Source organism: Nelumbo nucifera, chromosome 6 (assembly GCF_055504915.1).
Source record: "Nelumbo nucifera cultivar China Antique chromosome 6, China Antique-T2T, whole genome shotgun sequence".
NCBI lineage: Eukaryota > Viridiplantae > Streptophyta > Magnoliopsida > Proteales > Nelumbonaceae > Nelumbo > Nelumbo nucifera.
In genome coordinates, this window is record NC_142654.1 from 48821532 (window position 1) to 48843131 (window position 21600).

Sequence of the window (21600 nt, forward strand, 5' to 3'; positions counted from 1 at the left end):
GCTTGTTGGGTGCCAAACCAGCTGAAACACCCATGGACACAAATACCAAGCTAAGCAGTGATATGGGTGAAGTGTTTGAAGACCCTGGCAGATACCGACGACTTGTGGGCAAACTGAACTACCTAACCATTACCAGACCAGACATCTCATTTGCAGTTAGTGTGGTAAGCCAGTTCATGCAAAAACCTCTGATTCCTCATTGGAATGCGGTTCTGAGAATTGTGAAGTATCTAAAAGGGGCCCCGGGTCGCGGTCTGATATACAAGAGTGGGGGAAAACTTGAAATAGAAGGGTATTCTGATGCTGATTGAGCCGGTTCTATGTCTGATAGGCGGTCTACTATAGGCTATTGCACGTTTCTAGGAGGTAACCTGGTGACATGGAAAAGTAAGAAGCAGACGGTTGTGGCAAGAAGCAGTGCAGAAGCAGAATATAGGGCTATGGCGCATACCGCTTGTGAATTAGTGTGGCTAAGGAACCTTCTACAGGAAGTAGGGTACAACATTAACACTCCAATGAAGCTCTATTGTGATAATCAGGCTGCAGTTCATATCTCCTCTAATCCAGTGTTTCATGAAAGAACCAAGCACATTGAGGTTGACTGTCACTTTGTGAGGGAGAAGGTGCTGAATGGAGAGCTAGACACTATACATGTTAATACAGGAAATCAGTGGGCTGACTTATTTACAAAAGGCTTGAGTCGGGGAAGAGTAGACTACATATGTAACAAGCTGGGAGTATATATCATATACTCCCAGCTTGAGGGGGAGTGTTAGCGTAGGGGTATTTCTGTCTTTATACCTTGATTGATGTTGCTGATCTGTAATGTTGTGTTGAAACATGTGCTCTTAACTTAAGTAAGGGCACATAGGTCTTTTCAGTTATGTTTTAATAATAATATAAATACTTACTGGCCGACTGGGAGAAGTCATGTTGACTCTTTCAGTTCGAACCAGAATTCTCTCTTCTCTCTTTCTCTCTTTCTCTCTTTCTCTCTTTCTTTATCACTTTTTCTTCTTCTACATAACTGAACTCAGTCAGGCCGAACTCTAAGGCAGACCTGAATTATAACACTACTAATGGATAACAAATTAATAGGTAATTTTGGAACATGTAGGACATTAGATAAGGAGATGCCAAAGGACAAAGATATAGATCCTTGACCAGCAATGAAGGAGAACGATCCATCTGCTAGCCTCACTTTATCTTTGCTAGAGAGAAGAGAATATGTTTGAAACAAGGTTGACTTACCAGTCATGTGGTTGGATGCACCGAAATCAATGATCCATGGGGATTCCGGGTTATCAGTAAACACATGGAAAGCTAAGGCAGAATTACCTGAGGAAGAGGCAAAAAAAGTAGAAGGTGTGGGTCCAGAATCAGCATTGTGGAGAGCCCTACCATATTGTTCTAGGTGGTCATGGAAGGAATTGATAATATCTTCCTTTGGGTCAGAACAAGTGGGGAAGCCCTAAGAAGTACTCTGATGTTCATGAGATGTTAAGTGAGCCGAAGTAAACTTCTTCTAGTATGCCTTCTTGCTTGGTTCTCGTGCTGACTTCCTACCCAATTCCTATGCCCATTTCGGTTTCCCATTCAATTCCCAACAGGTTTCACGAGTGTGCCTAGGTTTTTGACAATGAGTACACCACATGTTTTCTTTATCATCTGTCTTTTTCTGATTTTCCCCTTTTCTCGGTGCCCCGGTGTTACTCCTTACAGCAAGGGCAATGGTCTCCCCCTCAAGAGGATTCATGGCAGACTTCCTAATCTCTTCAGACTGAACAAGTGCATAAACCTCTTGGATAGACGGAAGATCCTTGCTGCCCAGAATCTGAACATTGAACAGGTTCATATAAGGGATTCAAACCTAAAAGGAAAGCGAACACCCTTTGTTGTGAAACTAACTTTTTATATGCTTTAGCATCCTTTTCGCTTTCCCACTCAATGTTCTGGTAATAGTCAACTTCTTTCCAAACTGAAGTGAGGACAGAATAATATATTGATAGGTTCCTTTCTCCCTGCTTACATGTCAAAGATTCTGCTTGTAGCTGGTAAATTCTAGCATAATGTCTCTGCTTTGAGTAAGTTGCTTGTGCTTGGTCCCATATTTCTTTTGCTGTCTCGACCCACATAAAATTCTGTTTGACAGCTAGTAGCATGGATGTCAAAAGCCAAGACATAATCATGCAATTTTCTTGGTCCCACTTATCGTATTCTGCGGTACCAGCCCTAGGTTCCTTTATTTTCCCATTAATATATCCTGCCTTACCCCTGGCTGTGATATACAGCCGCATCTCCTTAGACCAGGCCAGGTAATTCCTACCATCCAACGGGGTAATCATGACCACTACTCATTCCACTGTAATTCATGGTGGTTCCCGAAGTTGCAGACTCTTCAGTGTTCATGTTTTCAGTCTATACACACCACAAGAGAAGACACAACCCTCACTCTGATTAAATAACAATCAAAGAACCAACTTCTGCTGCGATACTGGTCACCTGAACACTCTCACAGGTGTAATAGGTCCTCCAAGGCTAATATTAGCCACAAACATCAGTAATCAGTTGTTGTGTACCAGTCAGCCGAACCAGGTCACTCATGACCTACAGATTTCTTCACAAAGAAAAAAGGGTTTTCTGGATCATCCGACCCACAAAGGGATTAAACCCACCTTATATCATTCGGTCAAGGCAAAAGAACCTTAACCTGTTCTTGGTATCAGCACCGAGAACCAAAAAAAAAAAAAAAAAATCAACGTGTCCCTGATTAGTCCGAGAGAATTCTAGGTTTTCCAATAACACAGTAGGGAACAACAGAGAAAGAAAGAACAGCCGACCTTTTAGGAAGATTCGGCCAATCATCAACGACTCCTGGAATTGCTTCAGTCAAGTTTAAGCCCAGAACAGACGAAGGAGATGCAGTCGAACAGTTCTCAGGTCCAGAGCATCACTGTGCTTCCTTTGTTCTCAGTCCAGAAGTCACAGAACACTCAGCCAATGCAGTTGAGGAGATTTTACAGAGCACCAACCTGCTCTGGTACCATGTTTTCAGCAAGAAGAAGAAGAAGAAGAATGACGTGAGAGCCAAAAATCTTAATGCTGGCAGCACCCAGCAATGTTATTTAAAAGTTAGGGCAAACAAGACAAAATTAAAAAAGGAAAAGACCAAAATGCCCTTCTGTGGCATATATTACATATTTCATCACTAATGTTGACTTAATTAGAGTGATTCTACGCCTAAAGAATGGTCCGCATCACTTATTATTTCAGTTGAGATTCATAACTTATGCCTATATGATAAATTTGATTTTGATTTTTTATTTAATTTAGAAAATTAAATGAGGTTTAATTTGCGATTAGCAATTTATGTTTCTTCTTCTTTTTAACTTATGTAGTAGGCATCGAAAAATCCTAAGTATAGGGCAACTATTATTTTATTTGTGATTGAGTAATTATTCAATCATTTTCTTTTTTTGGATGATAATTTTTAATTATTTAATCCTTTTTAGTAATTATTGGACCATTTTGTATTTCTTTTTATAAACTTAATAATGTATATGGTATATATTAATTATGTACATGAACTAATGAATTGAATAATTAATTTTATGTACTAAGTTATTAATTCAGTTTAATTAGATAAGTTATTAACTGAATTAAATTATTAAGTTAAAGTAATTAACTTTAATCGAATTAAGGGGCCAATTTAAATTCAATGCCTTATATGGTGTACGGATTAAACATAAATGAGTCAACTTATGTGGACCTATAAATTGTTAAATTAAAGTAATAACTTTTCATTGAATTAAGGGGTCAAGGTGACTTATCAAATAAAGCGGGTCAAGTTGAATTTAATGACCCGTAGAGTTTACAGATTAGACACAAAAGGGTCAATTTATGTGGACCCGTAGATTGTATGGGTGTCTTAAAAAATACCTGTTTTGCCTATAAAAAGAAACCTGTTTAATTTATCTTCAGCGATCTATGTCAATTATTTTCAATTAATTGCAATTTTGAGTAATTGTCATCTATTTTCAATTAACCGCAATTTTCAATAACTGCAGTTTTGAATAATTATCAATTATTTTCAATTAACCACCATGTTCAATAATTGCATTTTTCAATAATATTTTCTGCAATTTTCAACTAACATCAATTTACTATAAATTTTGAATAATTATTTTCAATATTTTTCAACTATCACCGTTTTGCAATAATATGCATTTTTCAAATTATTCCCTATTCCCTATTCGTAAGTGGGCAGAGGTGTGTGCACATAGGTCTCTATGTACTTGCTCGAACCCGAACACATTAGGAGATGATGGGACTTGGGAAGATGAGATAGAGATAAAGAGATTTTAGGGGGTGAGAAAGTGAGACAATTTGGCTGAGTTTGTGGTAGTTTTAATGGGTACCACCATGTATGCTTCTTATTCGGCTGAGCATGCATCTATTAACCACTTCTCATATGCTTTTTCCAGAAAATTGAGGTTGCCACGTGTCTAAATGGTGGGGGGTTGTTGCCTGACGACCTTCCTACACGTGGCAATTCTAGATGATCTAGTAATAATGTATCCAAATTTTTTATAAAAATCAAGTATTTCATTTTGTTTTTATATTTTTTGTTTTTTTATTATTAACTGAATGTAGATTGCAAAATCCAAATCCGATTATATAAACACCTCATATTGGGCTGCAAAGTTTTAGGTATCATTGACAGGCCTAGTTGCATGGTTGGACTCTTCTTTTTGTAATGTTTTATCTTCATAGTGTATCTTGTTTGCTCATTTATCAAAAAAAATGTGAGATTTAAAGAGAGTAAATTTAATGATGTGAAAAGTAATAATTGAAATTACATTTTAAACCTCACAATTAAATAGAGATTAAATTCAAAAAAATGGTGTAACTTTAAAAGAAAGTTCTACAATCTTATTCATGTTTTTAGTAGTAGTATAGATATAGAATTATAGATGTCTTCAATTTTTTCTGTAATTTTTTTTTTGTGTACACAAACTTTGTTTAATATGTAGATATATGATATTGTACATGTGTCCAAATATTCTCTTTTGTAAAACTTATCTTTTTTTTTCATTTCTGTGTTTTTATATTTCATTACTTTTATTATTTAATTATGACATTAAAGGTTAACATATTTGACCCAAAAGTTGAACTATTGATCTCCGTCCAAAAGGAAAATAATTTCATTTTGAGCTAGTTTTAGAATATGTATTTCATTTTCATCATCAATAAAAATAATTCTTGTTTATTACTCTTACTTTTTAATTTGACTAATAAAAATATCATAAATGTGTCTAATTTTTTCTAAATTTTTGTAATTTTCTATATTTATTTCTATTTAAATATTTTATTATCCAACTATGACTTCATGGGCTGACCAATTTGATTCAGATGGTTGAATTGCTTAGTCATCACTTGGATTATGGTTTTATATTCTTAAAACTATTGGACATATATCTAATTAGTAGCATTTATTAGTGAAAAAATAACTTGAATATAAGACTTAATAAGAGAGAATGGACGTTAGTACCTCAAATATATGACTTAATGTGAGGGATTTGAATGAGGTGAAAAATAATAGTTCAAATTACATTTTTGACAATTTTTATATTTCCATATGTATAAAAATCATTCGTATTTATCATACTTGTTTTTGTTTAATATGATGAATATACAATATTAGAGATGCACCCAAATGTTTTTATTGCAAAATTTATGTATTTTTCATTTTTCTTTTTATCTTTTTCTTAATTTTTATTATTTAATTATGACATCAAATATTGACACATTTGACCTAAAAGTTGAATTGTTGACCCCGACCAAATAGGAAATTGATTTCATTTTTTGGTTGGTTTTAAAATTTGTATTTCATTTCCATTATCAATAAAAAGAATTCTTTACGACTATTTAATATGATTCATATAAAATATCAAAGAAATGGCCCATTTTTCATTTTGTGAATTTGTTTCTATTTTAAATATTTTATTATTTAACTTTGACGTCATGGATTCACCCAATTGACCCCTCACAATTAAAGAGGGGATAAATTCAAATATAGGGGTAGTTTAGTAAAAAGACAAGTCCACACCCTTATCTATTTTTCAATTTTTGTTGTTTAATTGTGGCAACATGAATTGGCCCATTTGACCCAAAAGGGTCTAATTTCTTACAACCACCTAGATGAAAACATTATTTTTCCTTGCAGATTTTAAAAGTGTAAGTTTTTATGTTATTAGAATTATTAATTTATGTATGGATTTAATTAGTAGAATTTAGTGATGAAAATAACTTAATGCTTTAAATATATGATTCAATGAGGGTGAATGGGAGTCAATACCTTAAATGTAAGATTTAACAAGAAGGAATTGAATTCATTGAATAATAGTATTCAAATTACATTTTCTACCCTCACAACAAAGGGACCATATTTCAAAACAGGAGATATTTTTAGTCAATAAAAATCCTGAAATTTTAGAAGCTATTCGTACTTTTTATTAGTAGTATAGATATATATAATAGATTTGGGCCATAAACATTAGTCATCACCCAATCAAAACCATCACACACCTGTCTAAATTTGATTGAAACTATGAATTTGCCCACTACTTCTAGTCCGTTAAGGATCTCACTATTCTAGACTGTCACAATACCAACAAAAGCTCCCCATGAAGGCGAAACAGCCCAATTTAGCCCCCTTGCTCTCCAAATACTTCCGATCCATCTCCTATCAACTTCAGCTAGCTTGGATTCTTGAATTAGCACCAAGTTTGATTTCTCTTTTCTTAATAAATCTTTAACAATGGATCTCTTTCTTTCCCTTCCTAATCCTCTGACATCCCAACTAATTATCTACATTTTACCTATCTCTAATACCCCTTCTTCCTCCACCTACCTATTCCTTCTAACCCCCCCCACTAAATTCATTATAACCCTCTTCTTAGTCTTCCCACTTCACTCAACTTTCTCTTCCTAAATTTCCCCTCCTTATTTCTTCTTGAATAAATATGTAAATCATTAGGATTTTATAAACTACATCCAAGTTTTTCCACAAAATCTGCCATAGATTCATTCATCTCATAGATTGATAGATATCCTCTTTAACCGACGCACTCGACTCAGATATATTCCCTTTTACACTTAAAGCCCCAAGCCTCCCCCGGCATCTGCAACCAAATTCTCCGAACCTTCTCCTTGATTCATTTACTCTTCCCTAGAATTCATTACAGGACTTGCCAAATTGGTCCCACCCACCTTTTCCTTGTTTCTACTTTCCTTCTCAAGTTCATTTCTCTTAAAATCCTCAAAAGATATTTCAATCATTTCCTAAATTATCCCCTCCCTCTCCTCACCCATATTTCCACCCCCAACTTCCTTTCCAATAGTCACCCTTATATCATATTGTGGCTTAGCGATATCTCTAGAACCTGGAAAAAGAGCTATAGACAAGAAAATGACTGGTAGAAAAATTTGGATTCACAAATATACTTGGTTCTATGGTAGGGGGGACCTCTGAAGCCTACCAAAGTGCAAGAGTTTGGACAAAACTATTTAACCTATTTGGAATTTTTTCTAGGGAGTCTACTGAGGGTAGATTAACACCCTGACCACTGGCACTGACCTGTTTTTCCTCCTCGAGGCTGTCTCTATTCAGCCTCAAGTGAGTCTCCTCTACACCCTTACGGACACCCTGCCTAGAAGAAGAATTTGGTACCGAAGTCTCAATGTTTAGGCTTTGCATTCCCATCCCCACAATCTCCCTATTCTTTGTCTGTCTATCAATGTTACACCTCCACCACTTGTTATTGGACATGAAGACGTTGCCTTCTCTGTTGCAACATATCCCACTTGAAATAGATTGTTTGTATTTAGGAAAATTTCTTGTTCATCGCTCGAATCCTCTTCCTCTCTTGCACTTTCTTCGTCTGTAACATCCTCTGTACTCATTCCTCATCCTCTAACTCATCACAAACTTCCCATCCATTATTGTCAATTTCTAGATCCTCCGATTGATGCCTTACATACCTGGGATTGGGGCGATCAACAACTTCCCTACTTGAAAGCTTCGACATCAACTCTTGTTGTTGCACCCATTGCATCGTAGACCTTGGCTTCAAGCTCAAACTTGAACTACGTTGATCATTGACTTGGGAAGATAATAGATTGTTTTGATGGTCTCGAGTCAGTTGCTTCTTCAATGAACTCACCAATAGGGCTGCAAACGGATCGGATTGGATTCGATAAGGGCATATCAGACCGATCCATTAAGAAAATCCGATTGATCCAAATCCGATAAGGATCTGTTGGATTTTCAAAAGCATGATTCGAATTCAAATTTGAATATATATATATATATATCCAATTCGATTAGAATTATATTTATATTATGTGATATTAATAATATAATAATATATTAAAATATATAATATATAATATTTCATAATTAATGGATCGGATCAGCCAATATCCGAATTCAATCCGTTAAGTTAACGGATCGACTTTCCAATCCGATCTGATTTGTTAGGATCAGGAGGGATTTCAAAATCCACCTCTTAATAGATCAGTATCGGATTCGGATCAGATCTATCCGACTCACTTGCAACCCTACTCACCAAAACGAGCTCACGTGACACTTTAAATTATCACATGAACCACTAGTATCCAACTCACAGGGACTATTTGGCAAGTTCTTCACACCAGGATTAGTCACAACCTTGCATTTGTCTAGGCCCATGTGGGCCTTAAATGGGCCCCACATAGGCTCGAACAATGCGCCTCCTTTAACTACTTTGGCATAAGTGGGAGAAATTACATTTTTATTCGAGGAATTATCCTTTCCCATGCTTCCTTCAAAATGCATCCAACTAGTCAATTGTTCACCTTCCATGTACACCTTAGCCAACACAGAATCAGTTCTGATTTGCCTCCTCTGGCCACGTAGACCACCATTACCCGACTTAGCATCTCCTTCAACCTCTCGACCTTCCCCCCAGAGCGACGCTTCATGTTCCATCATGATCCGAACACCATTTGAAAAGACATCAATAGATTGAGGAAACTCCTATAGCTTCATTCCGACAATTTCAACCATAGTTGTCAAAGCGACGCCTAGGCAACAAGGCGCCCTTGGAGGCTCGCCTCGCCCAGTCGCCTAGCAGTTTTGTGCATTGGGTTATAAAATACTTTTATAAAATAGACATTATTAAACTAGAATATTCATTTTATGCGCTTATATACTAATTTCTTTTTATTATTTTCTTATTTTCTTAGGATTTAATCAATGCAACATTGCTAACTACTGTATTGAACCCATGGTTCACAGTATTGATACACCTCTGTGTATTGGTAGAAGTGTATCGGTACTTATAAATACTCCCCCTATTTTTTTTATTTCTTTGGTTTTCAATTTCTTTTTTAAATATATATATATATATATTATTTAAAAAAATGGGTCCCCCAAAAACACCTGTAAACAGGTATCGGGACCCCAAAGATACAATCAATACACCCCATATGGGGCGTATCATATCAAAATTTTGATCCTTGATTGAACCCTCAAAATTTTCAAAACCTGAACCTATAAGCAAAGGAAGAACTTAAAATTTTGTCTAATCAACACATTTTCTTCTTCCATGTCTTCTTCTTCTTCGTCCACCTTTTCTTTTCTTCTTTCCTATAACAAAAGTAGGGGTTCAGCCCCTATATTTTTTGAATTTTCTTTACTTTGTTCTTTTTCTTCTCATAAAATGTTGATTTTCTAGACTTAAACATGAAACTTATACTTTTCTTATGAAAATTATGAATAATTATTAAGGAAAGATGGTTATGGAACCTAGGGAACTACCCTAGGATATATGGTTTTACTTAAAAAAAAATCATCGCCTAGGCGTCGCGTAGGCGACCACCTAGGCAACTAGGCGACTAGGAACCCCCCTGTCGCCTAGCCTCGCCTTGGCAACTTGAAAACTATGATTTCAACCATTGCAGATTTGAGGCTTATCAGTTATCACAAGAGATGAAGACACCTCTAATCGCCACCACTACCTTCTCCGGTGATGCCTTCTTCCATAGACAGAATGGAGGTCCAACCAGTCCAATAGCAAAGGCTCCGTTATGGAGTTCCTTGCTGTAACAACCGACTGGTCAGCTCTGTACGTGTATAACACCCAAATTGGTTTCAAAGTTGCCGAACTCCACTGTTTTATCTTTGACAATCAAAAGGGATTGCCTATCATCAAAGGGGAAGACAGTAACTCCTAAATCCACTTGAAGTTTCTTCTGCATTCACAATGATTCCCCAGTCCGAAACCTCCCTACCTGCTTTAAAAGCCAAATTTCTCTCCCACCCTTCTCTGTTACTTCAAGAATCAGCTTTTGTACTTTGTTGGCACTGCCTAGAATCACACCCTATTCTTTCTCTTCTTGCGCTCTTTCCTCTGTAATTTCTTTGCTAGTTCCAGGTATGAAGGAGTTAACAGGAGGCAGCGTATGATTAATCACAGGATCTTTACAATCTAAACTGCACAGGTTGACTGCATCCCCTTCTTCATAACCAGGAATGTATGCAACATTTCCCCCATCAATTTCTATTCACTACCCTTTTTTCCATCTGGAAAAGATACCAGTTGTTTCTTGTTGCACCCAAAAAAACTATGAGACCACCACAAACCATCCCTTGTGATTTTTCCTTAACTCAGCTTTGTATTTCCTTCTTTGTAGATCCAGTGAGCTTTTCCAACCTACCTTCTTGACCGAAAACAGAGCTCCATTGATAAATCCCTTCAGCCATTGTGTCACTTCATCGATTAAGAAAATTGTAGGTTTACGTTCTTCTCTAACTTTCAAGGAGATTTGTCCTCTACTTCTTCCTTCTTCCAACAGCAGTTTCTTTTTTTTTTTTTTTTGCTTCGATAACCAATTCTTCTTTCCATTGTGTGGCAGGGACGAAAAAGCCATAGAGGTTCTTCCTTAGTTCCTTTGCACGTATATACATGATTTACCCCATCTTGTAGGAAAGAAAAAGCTAGGCTAAAAAATTCTCAGTAAATCTACAAGAATCTGCCACACAAGCACCAAACAAAAAGGTTGTTGCCAAGTGCTAGTTCCACCTACCCAGAGTCTTGATAGGCTAGATTGGATAACCTATCCTTTGGCATTTTAACTAGAAATTGAGGGCCCTCAGACTCAAAACTTCATTCTCATGATTGTCAGCCCAAGATTTTATTATGGTATCAACCAAAGGCCCCCTACCCACCAGGCACCAATTAAGAGGAAAAACGTGATTCTAAATATCAGGGACATAAGCACTAGTGGTGATTTACCCCATCTTGTAGGAAAGAAAAAGCTAGGCTAAAAAATTCTCAGTAAATCTACAAGAATCTGCCACACAAACACCAAACAAAAAGGCTGTTGCCAAGTGCTAGTTCCACCTATCTAGAGTCTTGATAGGCTAGATTGGATAACCTATCCTTTGGCATTTTTACTAGAAATTGAGGGCCCTCAGACTCAAAACTTCGTTCTCATGATTGCCAGCCCAAGATTTTATTATGGTATCAACCAAAGGCCCCCTACCCACCAGGCACCAATTAAGAGGAAAAATGTGATTCTAAATACCAGGGACATAAGCACTAGCAGCGAGGAAGTGATGTAGGGTAATGAAGACATGATCTATAATTTCTATTGAACCATGAATTTCGCTTAAACCTGAGTTACCACAAAGGTTTCATTTGATGATTTCCGAAAATAATTACTCAACCTCCTTGATATTTAGGTTATGTTTGGTAAGATTGCAAAAAGATTAAAAGAATATCTATCAACATAAATGCAAATTTGGTCAAAAAGTGAGAATGCAAACTTGGTTTGGTTTTTTATTGATAAATTTTGTATTGTGTTTGGTTGTGATGGGTACAAACACAAATTTCAAGACTGGAATCTACCTTTTTTATATTGACCAACTTTGAGTGCAAAAGTTTATTGGAAGCAAACTTTACTCCTATTTTGAATGAAAAAAAAACTCGGTTCTGCATTTTCACTCTTACAAAACACAGCCTTATACCCATCTTCACTCTTTAATAATCGCTTTGATGAGTCAAATACATAAACAAAACATCTGTTTTTCTTTTCTCCAATTCCTCTACTTCAGTATATTTTGTTCATCTTCTTTATATCCATTTTACAGTAAAAAGGTTGATGCACATTTGAAGCTTAGTTTAGGCCAATATTTATGATTAGCAGTCATTTTCTATCAGTTCTTTAGCAGTCATTCCACCATAGTTTTCTTAAAATAATTGATTTTCCTATAGACTCTCTAATAAACTCTTTACCTATAATTTATGTAGTAGGGAATCTATTGCCACATAGCATTACAATTAACAAAGTTTTATCCCACCATTAACCATATTTCTTCATGAGAAATTCCACATCAACAGGCCAATGAGTTTCTAACCTTAATACTCTGCAAAGTAAACTTTTAGATAATCCTAAACTTGGCTTCGTCAGAGTCCTCCAGAGTTTCTCCCTCAAAGAGAGTAGATAACAACAAGGAGTTCAGGAGTGGAGAAATTCTATGATACAGATGCCAATGTGTTCATAGTCCTCAAGCTCACACACATCTTCTGATCTAACAATGTTCCCCCCATTATCTTTCAAATAATTCTACCCTGGTAGATTCAATTCCAGGTCCTTTTGAAAGGACAAAAGTTTTTAATACAAACCTAAGCACCCTCCAAATGCTAATATATAAAACAAATCAGATATCAAAACCTAAACTGTGTTCTTTATTCATTCTTTTTTTTCTTTTTTTTGAAGAGAGAATAAAATTTTATTAGAACTAAAAAACAAAAGCAGTCCAAATACAAGCATCTCCCGGGTGTTAAGATAACACCCCCCAACATACAGAAGAAACTAAAACAAGAGCTCAAAAAACAAGAGGGTCTAGCAGACAGTCCCAAAAAACAGCAAATTAATAGTCTTCTTCAAGGAAATCATCTTGTCCGCCTTCCTCATTCCATGCATCTCCTCCTTCCCCATCCACGATCTTCCTTGGCTTTCAACCCTCTTTTCTTTTTCAAAAACTTCGAAAGCCCTTCTAGCAAACTCCTCTCCCCAAAAAAACAGACCTAAGCACTTACCCACCTGAACCTCTCTGTCAACCAGACATTTCATCTCCACTTTTCTCCCCTTCTCACCTATAATGGTTGAAGAAGACGCATGTGAATTTTTCCCACTATCTTGGTCGCCCTTTTCCACCTTATCCACCATCTCTGACCCGGGTTCCAAAACCTCCTCAGAAGCTAACGTCCTCTGCAGCTCTAGATCATGGCCTTTAACTCCCTGAAGCTCAGAACTCTTTGTCTTCAAAGCTTTACCCTTTGAATCTCTCCGCTTATAGACTTTCTTAAATTTGTTAGTGGGACCAGCACCGACCATCCCATCTTTTAGTCGAGAGAAATCTTTAGAGACATGACCAAGGTGAAACCTGCTTTCATCTTTTCCTTTCCTTAAAATCTTTGGAGCAACATCGTCTCTAACCTTGACATCAGAAGTTCTTCTTCGGCCTAAATCAACCCCAAGTCTTCCAACTGGGACTTTGAAACTTAAATCCTTCAAGATCTTCTGAAGAACCACTTTCTTTTTCTGTGCCTGCATCCTCAACGTGACTTTTTTGTTCTAAGTTCTTAATTTCACCTTCATCAAGATCCTCTCCTTCTCTCCTCCCCTTCTGTGTACTTTCTTCCTCCCATACACCTTCCTCCTCTCCTTCCTTTAAACCAGCCTCCTTTCCTCCTCTATCTCCCTCACACCTAACAACTGCCTTATTAGATGAAACCAGTCGCCACTCCTGAGGCAGAGCAACAGGGATCTCAACTTTTTTTTGATAAATAAACAGGAATCTCAACTTCAAAAGTACCAAAACAGATAGACTTGCCCAACAGAAGATTAAGAATTTTCTGCTCCTCTGAACTCCCAGCACTCTTCTTCCCGTGAGCGAGCTTACCACCAACAACCTCAAGTCAGTGAAGCTCATCCACACTAACTCAGCTCCCTTCTTTCAAGCTCACACTTTTGCTTCCATCTCTATTGAATTTGGTGATGACCCAAATCCATTCCTCTGTCTTGCCGAAGCAAAGCTTGTGAGAATTTCTCCTTCTCTTTCTCCTCTTAAACTGCTTAAACTTGGCACCTAAACCATTTTTATCCTTTGTTTTGTTTTGTTTGGACCTCCTATTACTGCCACTCTTAAACCTCGATCTTAGAAGGTGGTCCCCACTCCCACAAACCAAGGCTTCGATCAAATACCGGGACCCTTCGGGAATCTCGCTTAACATCCCACCCTCTAAGTCGCACCTTTCCACATTCTCCTTACCAAAACCATCCATGTGTCACCCTTCCAATGTTCCAATGTCTTACCTCCACATGAAATTACTAGTGTGCCACCCCTTGACTCCCCCCCCCATCATCTCCCTCATTCGAACAGCCCTCCATCCCCCCCCCCTCTTCACCAAAGCCACCGACCTGCAACTCCAAACCCAACTCAGTCTCCTCACCCTTCCTTCTACTTTCTTTTCAGTATGTGCTCTAAGGAACATTTTGTCTTCCCCCTCAATGAAAATCTTCAGATCGTACTTCTCACCTGCAAAAGCTAGAGACAAGGAGCTTGGGATAACAAAGGCTGCATCGACCTCCACCAGAATTCTCGCAACATCAATTTTCTCCCAAGTTCTATTCCTTTCATCGGCGTTCAAGAACTTACCGCAGGCATCTCCAATCATTTTGAACGATTCGACACTCCACGCGTACAGGGGGATTTCTAGGACTCCAATCCACATTGTCCTCCTCCTTTTACCTTCATGAATATGTCCTGCCACAGGAAACCACCAGCTTAAGCGTAAATCGCAACTCCTCTTCATCTTGCCTCCGTGTTCCAGCACCCACTCCACCTCCTCTCTTCCATGAACATAAATAGAAACTGTCCTCCATTTAACCTTCTAACACCCAAAACTTTCTCTTTACCCCACTCAAAAGAGGACCAGGCTTCAACGTCCTTCTCCAAATCCAATCTGACGAACCTTCTGATTAAGCTTTGCATTCAGAATCTCCAACCTCTTATCAAGCTTTCCAACTTGATTGAAATCGATTTGGATCTCCCTCCTTGGTTCAATCATCGTGCTTCAATCCAGCACTTAAATCTTCATTCTTTATATTTAGTTGCTTTCTTATTCTTCATTAATTCCCTTGAGATAAATGATGCTTTACAAGTTCAACGTACATGTACTGTAACTACAAGTAAAACTCCAAACGGTAAAAAAGACATCAAGACCTTTCCTATCTCCAGATGGATAAAGTGAGATTCTGCTGGAATTCTCTTCGTTTCAGCAAATGATCAACACTGATGGACTTGCAATTTACATGAAGCAAGAAACCTGAGTTCGTAGGCAAACAAATTCAAAAGAACCAATGGATATCAAAAGTGGACCACATGAGTCTTCATCATCTTGTTGGCCAATTAGTTGAAAGTCACTAAGACATGCAAACACAAAACCAATAGACTTTGACAACTAAGATGTAAATTGATTGATAATGGAAAAGAAATTTACTACATTCAAGAAATTGCAGAACACAATTATATCTGTCCGCAATTCATCCTTTAGCATTTGAGTCAGTATCCAACCCTTCTAAACCCAAATGGCTTTCTATTAAACGATGCCACTTTCTTCTTCATTGAATCATATCCAACCACAGAAAACCCAAGTAGCTGTTAGCCAATTAACTAACCAACTGCTTTCCAAGTCTGAGTTTTATAACTATAAATACGTTTGCAGTCCCTCTCTCCTTCCCTTGTATTTACTTTCAACAATACAGAATTAAAGCATCGGTGCACGTTTGTCTTGAATCTTGATTGGAAAACGAAATGAACAGGAAACGAGGAAGCTTCTCCGTTGATGGGCAAAGATGAGATTTGTAAACAAATACATAAAAAATCTATGTTTAGGAGATTAAGGCTAATCATTTTCCAAAATTTCAGAAGGGTAAGCGAACAAGAAGCATTTTAATCTTCAATACCTTGAGATACGCGTAGAGGGTTGGACAAGCTATGCAAGCCACCGGCGAAGCTGTTGAGATGCTGAGGTTCCGAATCTCCTCGGCGACGGTCTCTGCGGTAACTCTGTCATACCAGAACTGACTTAGCCTCCAATCCTCCGCCACTAGAGCAACTTCGGGGCTTCCGTTTGCTTCGACTCCATCGACAAGGTTCCGATGCTGTTCGTTCAGAAACTCTTTCAGGGCTTCAAGAGCATGAGAGCTCAGCATTGGTGGGTCGTCGTCGTCTTTTTCGACCATGGAGTCCGCTCTCTCGTTCTTTTCAGCTTCCATTAGAAAATGGCTATGAAAATCTGAAGAGGCGCTTTACTGAATTGAAACGGACGGCTGGTTGGAATTTGGAAAGATGGCCAAGAGACTAAAGACATATTTCAGTACTGCGCATAGAAAGAAAACGAAATTGTAAGAATCATTAATTATCGGTACGAGGCATTTTTTTTTCAAATTTATTGAAATTTGAGTGATAATTTGGTTTCGAACTTTAAAATGCGATAATCTATTATCCGAATTTAAAATGCGATAATCTAGTATTTGAATTTTCGGAATGTAACAATTTATTATTAGTCATTAATGAACCCTGAGTTATAAATATCATGTGTGGAATTTATGAATTTTAAAAATATTAAAATTATCTTTGAAAATAAAATATTGTTAATCTTCTTCTTCGATCGAAAGAAAAAAAAAATGGGCAAATTTTTTAAAGTACCCCATGGTTTGGGAAATTGACATACTCTATCTTTACTATTTACATATAACCTTAAAGTATCCTTAAGTTTTCTCATAATTGTCAAAAACCTCCCTTGTGGTTAACTTTCTATCACACTCCGTTTATATGTGATATCACGTGACTCATACATTTTTTTAAATTCCTAAAGTACCCTTTTATGATTCCACTCTATCTCAATGTCAATCTCCATCTCTAACTCCGATTCCGGCTCCGTCTCTGTCTCTGTCTCCAACTCCGACTCTATCTCTACCTCTTTCTCCATCTCCGACTTCCATTCCAATTTCCGTCTCCCTCTCCTCCCCCTCTCTATCTCTCTTTTCTTTCATCGTTCTTTGATCCCCAACCAAATGCAGACCCTCTCCTTGTTCTTTGAGTTCTTTGTTGGTCAAGTACAACTGACGGTAGCCACCACTATTCGAAGTCGTCATCAACTCACACCTGGAAGCTCATTCCTCTCAAGTGATCCAAAATGAAGAGTGATCGAAATCCTTTAATTTGTTGCATCGTCTAAGGCTGAAATCCTGATAGGTAAGCTCCATTACTACTACACCATCCATTCATCTCACTACGATAGTCATTTATGTTTGTTTCGTTTAATAACCGGTTTGTAATTGGTTGTGTCCTTGCTAGTTGATGTTTAGAATGAGAATTTTGTTATGTTGATCAAATGGATGTGCAAGTGGTGGTTCAAAAACAATTAGGTCGAGATTTCACTGGCATTAAAACAGAGAGCGAACAAGGAGGGGATGGCAATGAAGACATGAGATTTTTCTAAAACGGTGGCATTGGAGACAACTAACTAGTAACTACTATTGCAACAAATTCGAAACTGTTGTTGGAAAAAGGTTTAGGGGTTGGGCACTAATGGACGCCTATGAAGCCACAAGGATTGTCTTCCCAAGAATGCCATGGGACTTCTCATTCAAGATTACGGAGAGGACATTATCCATCTAACCTTTCGACCCGAGGCCCTATTCCACTATGTGGTTCTCAAGACACGAAAAGAATTGGGACTTTTGTCAAACACCCCATTGATGCCATCATCTTTGTTCTCTCCAGCAACTGCTGCTTTTGCTGTAATGGTGGGGATTGGTGACTGCTTTGGTTTAATTTCAACAATGATTGTGGAAAAAGAACAGGGGGTGGTGGAGATTAAAAGAGACTATGAGGGAAAATTTGAGTGAAAATTTGAGACAAGTTTTAATGGTTTCTGTGCACTAAAATCAGAGATCAAATGGGTTTTATTTTGAAAATTTGAAGAATAGTGAAGGATAAATTTGACATTTTATTGTTCTCCGTTAGTGCTTAAGGACGATGTCAATTGTCCCTCACCTTGATTGTCAATGGACAATAGCTTCAATGTGCGTGAAAAGCGTCAACCTCATGTAGTGTCTCATCCATTCACGCAAAGTCCAAGTGATCAGTATGTCATATGCAACATTTGCTGCTGCCCCAAAATATTCTCTCCTCTTTTGCAATGTTCAGTTGTAGCAAGCAAGAAGCAACTGTGCTTGATTTCTTCATAGAGCTCTGCTCTGCAATGTATCTCCCTTTGTATCTGTGTGTCTCTATCATTATCTTCCCTTAATTACTCTATTTTGTGCTAAAATGCCAAACCATTTTTTTTATGAATTCAACCATCTCAACTGGGTTTCATTAGCTGACTTGCTTTTTTTAACTTCACTGGATGACTTCCAAGCTTAAAACTTGGGAAGAGTTCATCTCTAACTCTAATGATGGAGAGAACTATATCATTAGCTTTTTTTCTCAGCAGTTTTTATAGATTGTACTTAGCATGTACATGGCCTTTTGTTTTTTCTGATAAGAAAAGATCAAATTTCATAAAAAGTTATGAAGTGAAAGGCACAATTGGACTCTGTACAGTCTGCTTGAAAGTTGAAACCCTTCTGGAGCCAACTTTATTTCCCCATTTTTGCTTTTACTTCCTTCTGTAACATGACACATGGATTGGGTGGTTGTTGTCATTGTAGTAATTCGTCGCTTCTTCCTCTCCCATTAACTTTAACTTTTAAGCTTCATTCTTATTCTGTTTGTTATTTCGTTGATTATCTCTTAGAGGGAAAAATTAAAAGGGATGAAAAAATTGATGATTGGTTTTGATTTTAGCGGATGGTTGATAAAGAAAATTAAATGATACTTGAAAATTCACATGCCACTTAAACAATTGGTTAACGGTAGGTAGCAGATTGTTGCATTTCAAAAGTTTGGGTACTGGATTATCGTATTTTAAAGTTTGGGGACCAAATTGTTACTCGAGCCAAAGTACAAGGTACTAATTGGGAATTTTCTCTTTTCTAAATGATATATTTTTGAAAATTCCTAAAATATCCTTTTATGGTATGACAAGGGAAACCTACTTCTAAATCCATTTAGCGCAATGTAGGGGTGCAAGTTGGGCAGGTTGGGTTGGGTTTATGGTCAACCCAAACCCGACCCTAAAATTTAAGGCCCGAGCCCAAGGTCAAGCCCGATATTCCCAATCCGAGCTGAGCCCAAATTGTAATTTGGTGCACTCTAGTTGGGCTTGGGCCTGGGCTGGTCAATGAATTCACTCAAATTATACGTATATATGTATTTATGCAAATATGTATACAAAAATATATATATATATATATATATATGTATGTATGTATGTATGTATGTATGTATGTATGTATGTATGTATGCAAAATAAATAGGGTGAAAGGAGTTGCAAGGAAGAATAAGGATGGTAAAACTAGTGGGAGTGGTGGTGGTGGTAAAATCAAGCAACCTTTTGAGAAAAGAAAGAAAAGTAAGAAAAACTCTCAAACCCAACCACAAATCCCAACTACTGTAGCCATGAAAGGTTAACTTTCATCTTAACCTCATTCACAAATCACATCTACAACAACTATGGAAGCTAAACAATCATCTCAACATGTTTTGGTATTATATCATGCTCTTTTTATGCTATTTTCTCATGGTTTTGTTACATTTTAGTTATTTATTTTTTTCTTACAATCTTATTTAATAGGGATTACATGGTATTGATGTAAACATGAGCCATTTTCTTGATCTTAATAAACTCTTAACCATATATCCATCACATGCTATAAATACTAACACACCTAATATGGGAATTTCAACTATGGCAGGGGTGTTACATGTAAGTTTTGAACCATTTTTATGAAATTTGTTGTATTTCAATCATACTTCGTTTGTGATTCAGATATCATATTTCATTGCAGGTTTCAATAGTTTCAAGTATAAGAACAATTGATGGTGATAATCAAATGAGTCAAGGATCTAACATGAATGTGCCACACTAGTTTTTTGGCCCATATCAAAATCAGTAGTGATCCCAAGAGGTAAGAAAAATGAAGAGTAATATCATTTCTTGTTCATCAACCAGTTATATAGGACTAAAAATCACTTTGGTTATTTTGAAGTTTTATTGAATTCAGTTTGATTTTTAACTATTTCTAATATAATTATATGCATGTAAATTTACATTTTTTGGTTGTTTCTTATATGCATACCAATTGTTTTAAGCATTAGTAGTGGAAGGATGTCTTGGTTTACATGGTATATGAAGTCATGCTTGAGAGTTCATTCCTATATTGCTTGAGAGTTCATTTCTGTGATTCATTTTTTTTTTTTTTGCAATTCAAGTATCCGAATGGGATTTTAGTGTGTTCTTGGGTCTTGAAGGTGTGGAAAAGCCAAACTCTTCAATCTATAAGAATGTGCACTAGGTGTTCTTTGTGGATAGCTTTGCAAGAGGATTACATGCCAACAAAGATCATAGGAATGCATGCGTTGCTGCTTCCTATAACTGATATTTGTTTTTGTTGTTAGTTAATAATTGCATGCTCTTGGCATTCTCATGAGTTTGCATTCTACCTGTGGCTATGAGGTTATTTGAGAATGCACCACTGAACGAGGAAATGGTTTTGACATGTGATTGCTTGTTTCAAGTTTTTCATTTAGTGAGGTTTAGACGTCATTAATGATTGTATGGGAATTTGTTTTATGTTTTAATTGTTGTCATTTGGTTGGCAGGATACATCATTCCCTGCTACCATGAAGTATGAGGTTTGATTATCAAACAATATTTCAACTGTGGGATTCACCATGATGTCACTAGGGACCTATCATAAGGGGTGTTGTTGCGTCTTTTGTCATATTTCTAAGTGCTTCCACCACTGCAGTGCTTCATTGGTTGTAAGCCCTTACATTCACAAATTCAGATGGCAACCTGGTTCTGACAGTTTTGAGGTTGAGATGATGTCGTAGTTGTACTAAGAACAATCAAGTTTATTGATGTTAGGCCACCAAAAACCAATAGGCCTTTTGTGACGTTCAAAGCAAACAGAAATTTCTACTTTGTTGATACTGAGCACCATCATAACAATGCTCTCTTGGTGAAGTTGACACCCCAAAAAGCAACCCATGAATAAACATTTAAGAATCTATGAGAGTCCATTTTTTGTTAATTTTGCTAAAAGAGTTTGTTGACATTAGTTTTTATCTGAGCTTATTGAGTCTTTTTATTTCAAGTAGGAGCAGTTACAAGATTATAGTGGACCAAATGGTGCCTTGTGGTGTTTATATTTCATCATTTTATATCACAAATGTGACAAACAATTAGCAAGGAGCTTTACCCATCACCAAAGAAATCTAACCCATCTCTTGCAAATACAATCAAGTAAACATTTCACAATTCTATTTTGGCACCTGGGGCCTGCCTTTTGCATTTCTATTGATTGACA

The 21600-nt window shown here is 37.0% G+C and overlaps 1 protein-coding gene and 1 long non-coding RNA gene across 2 annotated transcripts in view; one reads left to right on the forward strand and one right to left on the reverse strand.

The window, feature by feature from the left end:
- The window catches only part of LOC104613043 (nucleic acid binding / methyltransferase), a 43463-nt gene extending 26911 nt beyond the window's left edge, over positions 1-16552 (reverse strand). The window contains exon 1 of the mRNA XM_010280729.3: positions 16081-16552. Within this exon, the coding sequence (XP_010279031.1) occupies positions 16081-16392 (312 nt within the window). The 5' untranslated portion in view covers positions 16393-16552. The remainder of the gene's footprint in view (positions 1-16080) is intronic.
- Positions 16553-17059: 507 nt separating this feature from the next.
- LOC148791024 (uncharacterized) lies at positions 17060-21400 on the forward strand. Its single transcript, XR_016077981.1, has 3 exons — positions 17060-17374; positions 20077-20196; positions 20891-21400. It is a non-coding gene; the product is annotated as an uncharacterized LOC148791024 (long non-coding RNA).
- The last annotated feature ends 200 nt before the right edge of the window (positions 21401-21600 follow it).